Genomic DNA, 14,633 nt, shown 5'->3' on the forward strand with positions numbered 1-14,633 from the left:
ATGACAGGCATGTGTCACCACACCTGGCTAATTTTGTATTTTAGTAGAGACGGGGTTTCTCCATGTTGGTCAGGGTGGTCTCGAACTCCCAGCCTCAGGTGATCCACCTCCTTGGCCTCCCAAAGTGCTGAGATTTCAGGTGTGAGCCACCGCGCCGTCCGGCCTCTGAGGGAGCTTCTTACCATGCATCTTTGACAGACAAGTCATGGTAAGTATATCCATGGATTCCCAGGCCTTTGCAGAGAATCTGTTGCCCTCAGGAACAACAGCCCACAGATTGGAAAGCTCCAACCTTGATCACAGGAGCAGTAGACTTCACCCTCTCTAATGAGGACCAGCTTTTATATTTTCCTAACACCCTGAGACGGACACTAGGAATAGCCATGCCCTTTCTATGAGACATGTGTAGCCTTGTCTTGGCTGAATTAGTAAAAAAAGCCATCCATACATAATGCAGCACAGGGTTCCAGGATGCATACGTGAACCACAGGCCACAAGACTTGGTTTACAGTGCCCCAGTCAAGGCCAGGAAACCAAACGTAACTGAAAAGTAGCCCTCATATTTATTCGGATCACTTGGATGATATTACATGATATGCAATTCCACAACAACACATATTCCCTCTTCTCCCATTCTCCCACACCCAACAAATCTTTGAACACATACATACAAAAACAAAAAACAAAAACCAGCTGGGCGCTGTGGCTCACGCCTGTAATCCCAACATTTTGGGAGGCTGAGATGGGCGGATCACCTGAGGTCGGGAGTTTGAGGCCACCCTGACCAACATGGAGAAACCCCGTCTCTACCAAAAATACAAAATTAGCCAGGTGTGGTGGCACACGCCTGTAATCCCAGCTACTTGGGAGGCTGAGGCAGGAGAATCATTTGAATCTGGGAGGCAGAGGTTGCGGTGAGCCAAGATAGCACCACTGCATTGCACTCCAGCCTGGGCAATAAGAGTGAAACTCCATCTAAAAAAATAATAAAAAACAAACAAAAAACCGACCAAGCACAGTGGCTCATGCCTGTAATCCCACCACTTTAAGAGGCCAAGGCAGGTGGATCACCTGAGGTCAGGAGTTCAAGACCAGCCTGGCCAACATGGTGAAACCCCATCTCTACTAAAAATATAAAAATTAGCCAGGCATGGTGGCACACACCTGTAGTCTCTGCTACTTGGGAGGTGGAGGTTACAGTGAGCCAAAATTGCACCACTGCACTCCAGCCTGGGCGACAGAGTGAGACCCTGTCTCAAAACAACAATAACAACAACAAAACAAACAAACAAAGCCTCTATGTGACTTTCAACTCCCTAGACTGTTCTGTCCTGATTTGACTCTTCATGGAACACTCTCTTACTTTGACATCTTTTATTTGTTTTAACTTTTATACTTGTTTCTTTTTGATATAAATATTCAGGAAACCAAACATAGGGTTGGGGTTAGGGCTAGGGGTTAGGCTTAGGGTTAGTGTTCCTTCAATATGTGGTGGGGATCCTCCCCAGTGAGACCTGGGCTCCTCCCCATCTGTGGTTGGGACTTCATTCATGGGTCATTGGAGTTACTCCCTGTCTGTGGTCAAGGATTCCTCCCCTACCCTCCACAAGTGGTGAGGTTTTCTCCCTGAGTGGGCAAAGCTTCTCCCTACGTGTGGTGGGGCTCCTTCCTCTGAGTGGTCAGGGTTCCTCTCTATGTGTGGTGAGACTCCTCCCTATGTGTGGTCAGGACTCCTACCTGTGTGGTGGGATTCCTCCCTATGTGTGGTCAGTGCTCCTTCCGGTTTGTGGTGGAGCTCCTCCCTATGTGTGGTGGGGCTCCTCCCTATGTGTGGTTAGGGCTCCTCCTCATTTGGTAGGGCTCCTCCCTCTGAGTGTTCAGGGCTCTTTCCTGTGTGTGGTGGGACTCTTCACCATGTGCAGTGGGGCTCCTCCCTATAGGGGGTCAGGACTCCTCCCTATGTATGGTGGGACTCATCCCTATGTGTTGTCAGGGCTCCTCCCTACGTGTGGTGGGGCTCCTCTCCATGGGCTGTCCCCTTGGTGTCCATTGTGGGGCAGGGATCCCCCCACCCGACCCGAGGCAGGCGCTGCCCCCTCACGGGAGCCCTCCTCCCACAGGTGAGACCTCAGACGAGCTGCAGGAGGTGCAGCTTCCGCTGATCCCGGAGCCCTGGTGCCGCCTGCTCTACGGACACCTGTCCTACATCATGCCCGACATGCTGTGTGCTGGGGACATCCTGAACGTTAAGACCGTGTGTGAGGTGTGCCCCTCCTGGTCCGTAAAACAGAGGTCACGGGTGCCCTGTGCCTGTGGACCCCAGGGGACCCCGCTCTGGCCTCTCACTGACTAGCAGGAGCCCTGCAGCCGTGCCCTGAGCTGAGCAGGGCGATGCATGACAATGTATGAATGCCACATGCCTGCAGCAGGCCTCCCTGCAGCTCTGGGCTGTGTTGCAGCCAGTAGGGGGGCTGGGTGAGAGGGGGACACTGGCCCCTTCCAGCAGGGCCTGCACGGCCACCCCCTTGCACCGAGAGACAGGTGTAGGAGGCAGCAGACCTGGGACTCCCAGTTCACAATAACTCCCTCTTCCTTTCTAGGGCGACTCCGGGGGCCCACTTGTGTGTGAATTCAACCGCAGCTGGTTGCAGATTGGAATTGTGAGCTGGGGCCGAGGCTGCACCAACCCTCTGTACCCTGGAGTGTATACCAGTGTTTCCTATTTCTCAGAATGGATATGTTATAATATAGAAATCACACCCACTCCTCCTCAGCCAGCCCCTGCTCTCTCTCCAGCTCTGGGGGCCACTCTCAGTGTCCTTGTGGCCATGATGGCTGGCTGGTCAGTGCTGTGAGGTCAGGATACCCACTCTAGTGTTCTCACGGCTGCCCCGGCCCAGCTGCCTCCAGAGCCCTAAGCATCTCCTGTCCTGGTCTCTCTGAAGCAAGCAAGGGCCACCTATCCCAGGGGTGGATGCTGAGTCCAGGAGGTGATGAGCAAGTGTACAAAGAAGAAAGGGAAAGGGGAGAGTGGCTGGCGAGGGAGAACCCAGCTTGGGCAGAGTGCACCTGAGATTTGATAAGATTATTAAATATTTACAAAGCAAGCCTCTGAGATCACCTGTGTGGCTCCTTCTGCCCCTGCCAGAGTCATTGTCCTCTTCCACGCACAGAAAGGAGAGACTATCACCCCTCCTGAGGCTCTCAGGAACGGAGAAGCACAGACCGAATCAGCTCTTTCCAGAAACAGAGGGGCGATGACACAGACACACTCCTCTGAATCTGTGGGATGTGGTCAAAGCCCAGGCCCGAGGAAAGGTCATTGCTTACATGCCTACACCTGTACATATAAAACAGCTGCAGACATTTAAACATCCAATTGCAAAAAAAAAAAAAGTGTTGGGGCGGTAACCTGAGCTGAAAGTAGACACCAGGAAAGAACAAACACGATGAAGCATGAAGGAGCCCCAAGTCAGAAAAGCACCAAAAACTTGTATTTCAAAAGTCTGCTCCTTGGAAAAAATCAAACAGTGGACAGGGGTTGGGGGAGATCACTAACCTACTCAAGATAGGAGATGAGAACAAAAATACACAAAATGAGAAATGACAAGTGAAAATGATCCACCAACAGTGAAAAGGTAAGAAACCACATGAGAGAGTGTACAACTCTATATAAATAAATTTAAATGAAAAAAAGCAGCACTTTTTAGGAAAAAAATTTGCTAAAACTAACCCCAGTAGAGAGAGAGGTTTTAGGCTGGGCACTGTGGCTTATGCCTGTAATCCCAGCACTTTGGGAGGTCAAGGCAGGAGGATCACTTGAGCTCAGGAGTTCAAGGCCAGCCTGGGCAACATAGCAAGACCCCTGTCTAAAAAAATCAGCCAGGCATGGTGGTGCACACTTGTAATCCCAGTTACTCTGGAGGCTGAGGTGGGAGGATTGCTTGAACCCTTGAGGTTGAGGCTGCAGTGAGATATGATCGTGCCACTTCACTCCAGGCTGGACCACACAGTGAGACACAGTCTCAAAAAAAAAAAAAAAGAGAGAGAGAGAAAGACAGAGAAGTTTTATTAAATAGACCGAATTTTTGTAGAGGAAATTGAGACATTTAAGAAAGAACATCCCCCCACAGTAAAAGTTTTTGGGGAGTCAAAAGCTATATATGGATTTTTTGCTGCATGGGGGGGTACCAGTAACCCCAAAATTGTTCAAGGGTCAACTGGACTTCCTTTTACAATTTTAAATAGTTGCCCTAGAGTTCACAATAAAGAATTACAACTAATCTATGTCCACTTTCAAAAAAACACTACCATTTCACATTTCACAGGTAGTAGCTCATCTAGTGATGAGACATCAGTAGCATTCTTCATTTCTGTTACAGTGGTTTTGATTTCTAGCATTTCTTTTTGTTTGATTGGTTTTCATCTTCACATTTTATTTTTATTTTCGTAGATTTAGGGGTGCAAGTGCAGTTTTGTTACATGGATATATTGCATAGTACTGAAGTCTAGGCTTTTAGTGTAACCATTACCCAAATAGTGAACATTATGCCCATTAGGTAATTTCTCCTTCCTCATCCCCGTCACACCCTCCCACCTCTCTGAGTCTCCAATATCTATTATCTGCTCTCTATATCCATGTGTACACATTATTTAGCTCCCACATAAGTGAGAACATATGCTAATTGACTGTTTCTGAGTTGTTTCATGTAGGATAATGGCCTCCAGTTCTATCCACATAGCTGCAAAAGACATGATTTCATTCTTTTTTATGGGTGAGTAGTATTCCATGATATATATGTACATTGTCTCTATCCAACCATCTGTTGATGGACACTCAGGTTGCTTTCCTGTCTTTAGCATTTCTTTTTATTCTTTGAGTTTCATGGCTCTGCTTTCAGTGCCCCTCTCTTCTTCTATGTGGCCCACTTTTCCCATTACAGCCCTTAGTGTATTAATCCTAATACTTCAAATTCCCAGTCCAATAATTCCAAAATATCTGCCATATCTGAGTTTTGTTCTGATGCTTGGTCTCTTCAGGTTGTGTGGGGTTTTTGTTTTGCTTATTTTGCCTTTTAGCATGGCTTGTAACTTTTTGTTGAAAGCTAGACATGATATATTAAGTAAGAGGATCTGAGGTAAACTGATCATTGGTGTGAGGTTTATCTGACTAGCAATTAGGCTGTGTTTACCACCTCCTGAAGCTGTGGTGTTTGAATCCGAACTTTCCCCTGATGATCTCGTCTTTGTCTCCTCTGTTGTCTTTGGGTCTCCCTGGAGACTCCTTCTTAAATAAACAAGTAGTTATTTCAGCTGTAATCCTCTGATATTACATAGGAACCCCACGGATGTAATGATAAGGTGTGGGGATGAGGAAGCATTCTTTAGTTCTGTGGTTAGGTCTCAGTCTGTTAGTGAGAAGGTCACTAGCCAAGTGTTTTTCTCACCTTCACTTTCCCCCCTTAAGTGTGATGGGAAAATAATGGGCTGAAGTTGGGTATTTCCCAACATTCAAGGCTAGGACAGGCTGGATTCCAGTATTTCCCTTCCCACACGTCAGACTGATAGAACCCAAGTTGGTTAGGCTCTGGTTAAATAGTTTCCCTTGAGGGCAGGCTTTGGTTAATGAGAACAGATAGTGCTGGGCATATTGGCTACTTTTCTCCTTGCTATGCCACAAACACTGGGGGATTCTTCTCTGCTCTTCACCTGAGAGCCTGGTGTAGCTTCCAGAACTAAAACTCATAAAAGTGTGAGGACCCCTAAAAGTGGGCCCTGAGGAGTTTTAAGCTCTCAAGTTAGCCCTTGCTTAGTCTCTAGCAGTTCATCAATTACCCTTTAAGTATTTCCACTGGTGCTGACTCTGCTGGGGCCTCTCCTCCCCAGCAAGTTGTGATTGTCTCTGTCCACCTGTCTGTCTCTCCAGTGTTCAGGGAGGTAGTTTGTTCTGTGGCCTCACTTCTCTTATGAATCTAAAAAGAGTTGTTGATTTTTAGTTTGTTCACCTTTTTTCTTGTTGTAAGGATGGGAGTGATAAGTTCCAACCTGTTTACATGCCAAACCGGAAACTAGATGTCACTCAAATACTTCTATAAAGAGACATCTTGTCATCTACTATTTGGTTGCCTAGTGACAAATTTGTATAGAAAAGACAATGTCTTATTCTTTTCTTTAGAAGCTCTTGAGATCATGTGATTGTTCTTTTTCACCATCTAAAGCGGGCCAATTAGCTTTTAAATGTTATTTTTAGGTCATAGATTTAAATATATTTGATGGGTTCCAATTCATTGCAATTATTATTCCTATGAAAGCTCAAATTGCCCCATATTCGTACAACAGGAGCTTTGCCAGCTTGGTTCCTGACTCCTTTTAACAGTGCTGGGCATAATAGTACTAATGGTATCTGCTAGTTTTCTTTTATATGGTTTGACAAGATGTTCAGGCTCATCTGGTCTATTTCCTGCCTAAGACCTAGAGCCAGTCATTCCCCCAAGAAGCCTTGTTTTTTTGTAGTCAAACGCAGTATTTCAAGAGCACGATCTGTGTGCTCAGAAGATCATTGCTACTGAAGGTGGGATGTAAATTCCAATTTAAGTCCAGAGATAGAGTTTTTACTTATATTCTTTTTTAAAAAAGCAATCTGTAGTTTGTATTCTGTATTGAGAATACTTTCATCAGTTCTAACAGTTTTAGTGTTTCCTTGGGGTTTTTTGGGTGGAGTCTTTAGGGTTTTCTATATATAAGAAATGAAATGTCATCTGAAAACAGAGACCATTTCATTTCTTCCATTCGTATTTGGATGTATTTTATTTCTTTTTCTTGCCTAGTTTCTGTGGCAAAGACTTCCAGTACCACATTAAATAGAAGTGGTGAGAGTGGGCATCCTTGCCACGTTCTTGATCTTAGAGGGAAATCTCAATTTTCGCCATTGAGCATAATGTGTTTCTCAAGGAGGTGATAACCCATAATTATTAATTTGTTTTGTCACACATTCACACACAACAATCTCATACACATCATTAATGTGAACACTAACAATATGGTGACTGAAAACAGCTTAAATGTTTTGGTATGGCCTTCATTTCCTCACAGTCTTTGATATTTGTAACTACAGTTTCATCGCTGGAGCACATGCCAATTATGTTCTCTTCCCTTTAACTCTCATTTAGTGTTAGTGCAACAAGTGATTGTCTATTTAATTCTGGTCATTGAATAAATGTCTCTTATGGATGTTTCAGGAAGGGTTCATGGAAGCAACCTTCCCTGATTTCCTACAAGTATATCTCTGTTCATTTTATTCAAAGGGCAGTCTTCCTGGATTTAAGTACTTAGCTCCCTTTTTCTTTGAATACGTATATTACATGTGGAACTCCATTTTATTAGAACATTGAGGCTTGTTGTCAAAAATATCTGATATTAATAATTCATTGTCCTCTCAGCACTTTGGGGGCCGAGGTGGGAGGATCACCTGAGGCTGGGAGTTCGAGACCACCCTGACCAATATGGAGAAACCCTGTCTCTACTAAAAATACAAAATCAGCTGGGTGTGGTGGTGCATGTCTGTAATCCCAGCTACTCGGGAGGCTGAGACAAGAGAATCACTTGAACCCAGGAGTGGAGGTTGCAGTGAGCCGAGATCACACCATTGCATTCCAGCCTGGGCGACAAGAGTGAAACTGCGTCTCAAAAAAAGAAAAAAAATTTCATTGTCTTTCCGCTATAAGTCATTGGTCTTAGTGTTCATCTTTCCGAATTGATTCCCAAGTAGATAATGTCCTATTTTAATATTAACATAACATTTCAAAATTTTTTCTTTTTTTCTCCAAAGTTTACTGACTCCAGGTTACCACCCTTGTTAAAGTTATAAGACTTGGGTTTCTTGTTTGTTTGTTTTTAGTGGCTTATTTATTCATTTATTTTTGCAGAGACGGGTCTCACTTATGTTGCCGAGGCTGGTCTCAAAGTCCTGAGCTCAAGCAATCCTCCTGCCTCAGCCTCCCCAAATGCTGGGATTACAGGTGTGAGTCATCATCACACCTGGCTTCAAAACTTTTCTTAATTTAGGAAAAGTTTTAATTATATTTTATTATTTGTTCTAGTATCTGAATCTTCCTTTCTTCTTAGGAATTCTATTAGTTTTTATTTTAAACTCCTCTGCCTACTTTATTTTTAAATCAATTTTATCAAACATTACTTATCAATTTTCTTGGGTCTTTCTTATCCTTTTCTTAATTCATCTTTCATTTTTAAAACTGCCTTCCTGTCTGCTAGCTTAATTTTCATTTATGAGATGATTTTTCTTTAATTTTAATATTTTCTCAAGTACTATCACCTCATTTCTATGTTTTCTAATTCTGACTTAGGCTGTTTTCATGTCTTGTATCCTTTTTTTTTTTTTTCCTGAGACAGGGTCTCACTCTGTTGCCAAGCCTGGAGTATAGTGGTGCAGTCATGGCTCACTGCAGCCTCAAACTCCCAGGCTCAGGTGATTCTCCCACCTCGGCCTCTTGATTAGCTGGGACCACAGGTTTGTGCTACCATGCCTGGCTAATTTTCTTTTTTGTAGAGACAAGTTCTCATCATGTTGCCCAGGCTGGCCTCAAATTCCTGGGCTCAAGTGATACTCCTGCCTCAGACTCCCAAAGTGCTGGGATTACAAGTGTGAGTCACCACACCCAACCATTTTCTTTTTTTCTTGTCTGAGATGGAGTTTCGCTCTTGTTGCCCAGGCTGGAGTGCAATGGCATGATCTCGGCTCACTGCAACCTCCACCTCCTGGGTTCAAGCGATTCTCCTCCCTCAGCCTCCCAAGTAGCTGTGATTACAGGCATGTGCCACCACACTTGGCTAGTTTTTGTATTTTTAGTAGAGACAGGGTTTTGCTATGTCAGCCAGGCTGGTCTCAAACTCCTGACCTCATGTGATCTGCCCGCCTTGGCTTCCCAAAGTGCTGGGATTACAGGTGTGAGCTACTGCACCTAGCCCAGCCATTTTTTAAAAATCTGTTTTGAAATAGTAGATTACAGTTTTCACCTGAGTGCTTCTCTTTCTGGCATGCTTTCATTGTCTATAGAGGTATTATTATTCTCTTTTCTCTTGCAATAACCTTGCAGAGGATTTGATCTCAATACTTTTGCATTGCTTGTGTTTGTGAGAAATTAAGTCTTTCCAAGCTTTTATAAAGAAGTGTTGGGAGCAAGTCCCCCAAAATCTGGCCATAAACTGGCCTCAAGATTGGCCATAAGCAAAATCTCTGCAGCACTGTCATATGTCCATAATGGCCCCAATGCCCAAGCTGGAAGGTTTGGGTTTACGGGAATGAGGGCAAGGAACACCTGGCCCGCCCAGGCCAGAAAACCACTTAAAGGCATTCTTAAACCACAAACAAAAGCATGAGCGATCTGTGTCTTTAAGGGTGTGTTTCTGCTGCAGTTAACTAGCCCAACCTATTCATCTAATTTGGCCCATCCCTTCATTTCCCATAAGAAATACTTTTAGTTAATTTAATATCTATAGAAACAATGCTAGTGACTGGTTTGCTGTTAATAAATATGTGGGTAAATCTCTGTTCGGGGCTCTCAGCTCTGAAGGCTGTGAGACCCCTGATTACTTACTTCACACCTCTATATTTCTGTGTGTGTGTCTTTAATTCCTCTAGCACTGCTGGAATTAGGGTCTCCCCAACCGAGCTGGTCTCAGCAAAGAAGCATACTTTAGGATAATATCTTTCACTGTTTTCCTGTAGCATGCGTAACTGTGGCAGCTTGTTTTCCAAAATTCCCTGTCTCCATTTCCTGCTTTGACTTTTTTTCCCGCCCTTCTTTTCATTTTGTCATTATTGTCCATAACCTGCCCAATTTTGCCTCCACTGCCAGTGGGGTCTCCTCAATGGGACCTGGTTCCAGAAGGGAGGCTTGGGGGGCCCTCCAGCACTGCCGACTCCCTACCCAAGCTGTGCCTTCTGTAGTGTGGGCTACTTGTCTTAAGCTAGTCCACGTGTAAGCTGCTGCTGGCTCTCTAGGGCTCTCCTATCTCCAGGCCCTCGATGCCACTTCCACCGAGCAACACTGGTAAACATGTGGGACTTGTGGCTGTTGGTGGTTTGTGGGAAGTAGGACAAGCCTTGTCACCTAATTTTATTGTGAAAGTTGTCTGTTTCTTTTACTCTCCAGTTACTCTTTAAAAAAAAAAAAATTGAGACAGGGTCTTGCTCTGTCACCCAGGCTGGAGTGCAGTGATGTGATCACAGCTCACTGTAGCTTTGACCTCCTGGGCTCAAGCAATACTCCCACCACAGCCTCCAGAATAGCTGGGACTACAGACATGCACCACTATGTCCAGCTAGTTTTTTAGATTTTTTAGTAGAGACAGGGTCTTGCTATGTTGTTCAGGCTGGTCTCAAACTCCTGGCCTCAAGCCATCCTCCCACCTTGGCCTCCCAAAGTGCTGGGATTACAGGTGTGAGCCATCACACCTGGCCTGCTCTGTCTATTTTATGTGGAGATTTAGAGAGACCTCAATTCTATGTCGTTGCCACTGCCACTTCCAGAATTCCTCATTTGTTTTCAACAACCATTGTTATTTTCTACTCACACATATGTTTACTCTTTAGGGTCCTCTCTATAGAAGGCATTTATCCAAGGAAGAGTTGTGACTCACATATATTTACTCTCTAGGGTCCTCTCCACACAAGGCATTTATCCAAGGAATAGTCATGAACATTAAATACAGACACTTGTTGTACTAATAGCAAATGAGAATGAGAGGGGAGAGGCAGTAGTGTATAACAGGATGTGCTCCAGTGGTGTAATGATAGTTACAAATATGAAAGACTGCAGGGAAACCAGAAGACCTCTTCTCCATTCCTTCTTGCAGTTCAATGCTTAAATCTGGGATCACTGCCTTTACATGAACTTCTACCATGGAGAGGTATGAAAAGGGAATGGGGTTGTAGCTACCGTGGGGGACATGAAAAGGGAAGAAGGTTGGAGGGGACTCCCTGGAGCTCAGAATGTCCTCGATCTGACTCCAGATAGTTGTTACAAATGGGCTCACATGCACACAGATTCATTGAGCTGTTCCCTTAGGAGGGTCCTCTTTACAAGCATAAATGAACACTGATCATAGAAAAATGGTATTAATAATATTTAACGAGGTTTGGGAAAAATAGAATTAGAATACTGGATATCAAAATGTAAAATTGGAGTGGAGGGAGTAGGGCTAAGGTGTTCTAAGGTCTTGTATTATCCAGGTTGAGAGTAAAGATTTTGATTAACTTTAGATTTTAAAGATTATAAGCTGTAATTTTAAGACTAATCACTGAAAGAATAGAAACAGAGTGTGTCATTGTAATTAATAATGGAGGAAATGGAGAACTAAAATTTTTTTAAAAATCAGCCAGTCCACAAGGCGGGGAAAAAGAGAAAATGTAGAAAAGGAAGAAAAAAATAGAAAGCACAAAATAAGGAGGTATACACAAAAACCAAAACATCAGCAATTACATTAAACTTAAAAGATAATCCAGTTAAAATCAAAGAATGTCAGATGGTTACAAAAAAAAAAAGAAAAGAAATGCTATTACAAGAGATATACCTAAAACAAAAATTAATTAATTAGAAATTTATTAAATAGAAATTTAATGTGTGATAGAGAGGGCCAATAAGGTTAAAATTTGGTACTTTGAAAGAACTGTTGATTTTTCTAAGTCTTCAGATAGTTGTGTTTTATATTTTATTTTATTTTTTTACATATTTTTTGAGACAGGGTCTTGCTCTGTCGCCCAGGCTGGAGTGCAGTACTGCAATCTTGGCTCACTGCAACTTCCACTTCCCGGGTACAAGTGATTCTCCTACCTCAGCCTCCTGAGTAGCTGGGACTACAGGCGTGCACCACCTTGCCTGGTTAATTTTTATGGTTTTATAGAGATGGGGTTTCACCATGTTGCCCAGGCTGGTCTTGAACTCCTGGGCTCAAGCGATCTATCCACCTTGGCCTCCCAAAGTGCTGGGACTGCAGGCTGTGTTTTTAATATTTTATCCAGTTCGTAGTTATTTATGGGAAGGTTGAACTGATAGCAACTACATAGCTATTAACAGAAACAGAAAGTACATCAGTTAACTCACAGAGAAAAAAAATCATATGATTATCCCAATTAATGCAAAAAATTTTATAAGGTTCAATATCTATTTATGATTAAAATATATATAGGGCAAACTTGAAATATCAGGAAAATTTTCTACTTTGACAAAGGCTACATTAAATATCTAAGAGCAAGCATTATAGTTTTCTTGAAAAGCAAGGTGTAAAATTTTAAAATAAAATAAATAAAAGTAAAGCATTATACTTTTGTAGAAAGTTTCAATTCTCCTAAAGACTGGGAACCATATAAGAATGTGTTAGATATCATATTGGGCATGTTGACCAAATAGAGGATAAGGGCTGGAAGAGAAGAAATAAAACTAATGTTATAATAGATGATGGGATGATCTATCCTCCTAGAAAAATCTGCAGAATCAACAAACTCTTCAAACATTTTTAAATTCCGCAAGTTTGCCAGATACACAATCAACCTACAAAAGTCAATTACATTTATTGCCATAGCTAGAAAATATAATCACAGAGAAAGAAAACAAAACCATGAAGTATACATAAAACTCCTATGGAGAAAGCACTCCCATTCTAAGGAAAGGCAAAGAAGAGGAAACGAGACATCCCATGCTCTTGCATGAGACAATGTAATATTAATACATATCCAGTTTCCCTCCAGTAAATCCATATATTCAAAACAATTTTAATCAAAATTTCAATTGGATATTTTTGAAAGAACTCCATAAATTTAATCTGGAAATGTATGTGGTGGAACAAAAGGTCTGTAAATAGGTAAGTCAACCTGAACGATAAGTATAAAGTTATAAACACCTACTTCAAAGCTATGGTGGTCTTAGTAATAAAGGTACTGCTTTGATGAAGGACAAAAGAGCCCATGAGACAGAACAGAGCTCAAACAGATGCACACATGAATGTATTCCCCAGGCAAGGAACGGCCAGGCTGCTTAGTGTAGATCATATCAGGAAACAGGGCTTGCTGTAGGGAGGAAAATAAAACTGGGTTTTATGTAACATCGCCCGTGAAAACAGCCACAGGGCCAATTAAAGACCTAGATACAAAACTTAAAATAAAATGGGAATAAAAAATGCAGAACATCTTTGTGACCAAGGAGTGGAGAAGAGCCTCTTACATAGAGGCTCAAAAGCACAAACCATCTGAGGGAAAAAGGTTATTTAATTCCAGCAAGTGAAAAAACTTTTTTTTGAGACAGGGTCTCACTGTGTTGCCCAGACTGGAGTGCAGTGGTACGGTCATGGCTCACTGCAGCCTCGAACTCCTGAGCTCAAACAATCCTACTGGCTCAGCCTCTTGAATAGCTGGGATGACGGGCACACACCACTACACCTGGCTAATTGTTTTTAAATTTTTTGTAGAGATGGGATCTTGCTATGTGGCCCAGGCTGGTCTCAAACTCCTGGGTACAAATGATCCTCCCACCTTGGCCTCCCAGAGAACTTTGGAAAGGCCAGGCCACTGGCTCGTGCCTACGGTCCCAGTGCTTTGGGGGACCAAGTCAGGAGGATTGCTTGAGCCCAGAAGGTTAAGACAGCAGTGATCTGTGATTATGCCACTGCACTCTAGCCTGGGCGATAGAGCAAAGACCCTGTCTCAAAAATAAAAAAATAAACAAAATTTTAAAAGAGAGCCAAAGGTGGAAACAGCCTAACTGTCCATCACCTGATGAATGGATAAAGCAAACATGGACCATCCACACAGTGGAATAACATTCGGCCATCAAAAGGGATAAATGACTCAGGCCACAATGTGGATGAGCCTTGAAAGTCTGATGGCCAAATGAAAGAAGCAAGACTCAAAGGGCCGCAGAGTGTGTGATTCCACTTTGGACAATGTCAGGAATAGGCAAAGCCCGAGAGACAGAAAGCTAGCTGGTGGTTGCATAACTGTGGAACCAGGCCAATCTGGCTCAACTTTTATAAAACAAAATTGTGAATTGTTTTTCAGTTGCATGGACCCCAGATTGCAAGTTACCTGAACACATCCAGATGAACCAAGCTTGCAATCACAGGCAGAACCTAAGTGCTAGACCAAGGAACAGAGTAGTGAATTAAGAAACTGACACCGCAGGCCGGGCGCAGTGGCTCACGCCTGTAATCCTGTACTTTGGGAGACCGAGGCGGGCGGATCACAAGGTCAGGAGCTTGAGACCAGCCTGGCCAATATGGTGAAACCCCATCTCTACTAAAAATACAAAAATTAGCCAGGCATGGTGGTGCGTGCCTGTAGCCCCAGATAATCGAGAGGCTAAGGCAGAAGAATCACTTGGAACTCGGGAGGCGGAGGTTGCAGTGAGTCGAGATCACTCCACTGCACTCCAGCCTGGGTAACAGAGCGAGACTCCATCTCAAAAAAAAAAAAGAAAAGAAAAAAGAAAAGAAAAAGAAAAAGAAACTGACATCGCATAACGGGATCCATGCTCCAATTAGATTAAGCCCTGGTGTCACCCCATGGTGGGATCCAATCAAATCACACCTCTCAGCATCACCTCATTGCAAGATCCAATCAG

At 43.4% G+C, this 14,633-nt stretch overlaps 1 protein-coding gene across 1 annotated transcript in view; it reads left to right on the forward strand.

The window, feature by feature from the left end:
* The window catches only part of PRSS38 (serine protease 38), a 30,407-nt gene extending 27,300 nt beyond the window's left edge, over positions 1 to 3,107 (forward strand). The window contains exons 4-5 of the mRNA XM_017880099.1: positions 2,121 to 2,263; positions 2,601 to 3,107. Of these exons, the coding sequence (XP_017735588.1) occupies positions 2,121 to 2,263; positions 2,601 to 2,855 (398 nt within the window). The 3' untranslated portion in view covers positions 2,856 to 3,107. The remainder of the gene's footprint in view (positions 1 to 2,120; positions 2,264 to 2,600) is intronic.
* Positions 3,108 to 14,633: the final 11,526 nt, after the last annotated feature.

Source organism: Rhinopithecus bieti, unplaced genomic scaffold (genome assembly GCF_001698545.2).
Source record: "Rhinopithecus bieti isolate Rb0 unplaced genomic scaffold, ASM169854v2 scaffold_11941, whole genome shotgun sequence".
In the NCBI taxonomy this organism is placed as follows: Eukaryota; Metazoa; Chordata; class Mammalia; order Primates; family Cercopithecidae; genus Rhinopithecus; species Rhinopithecus bieti.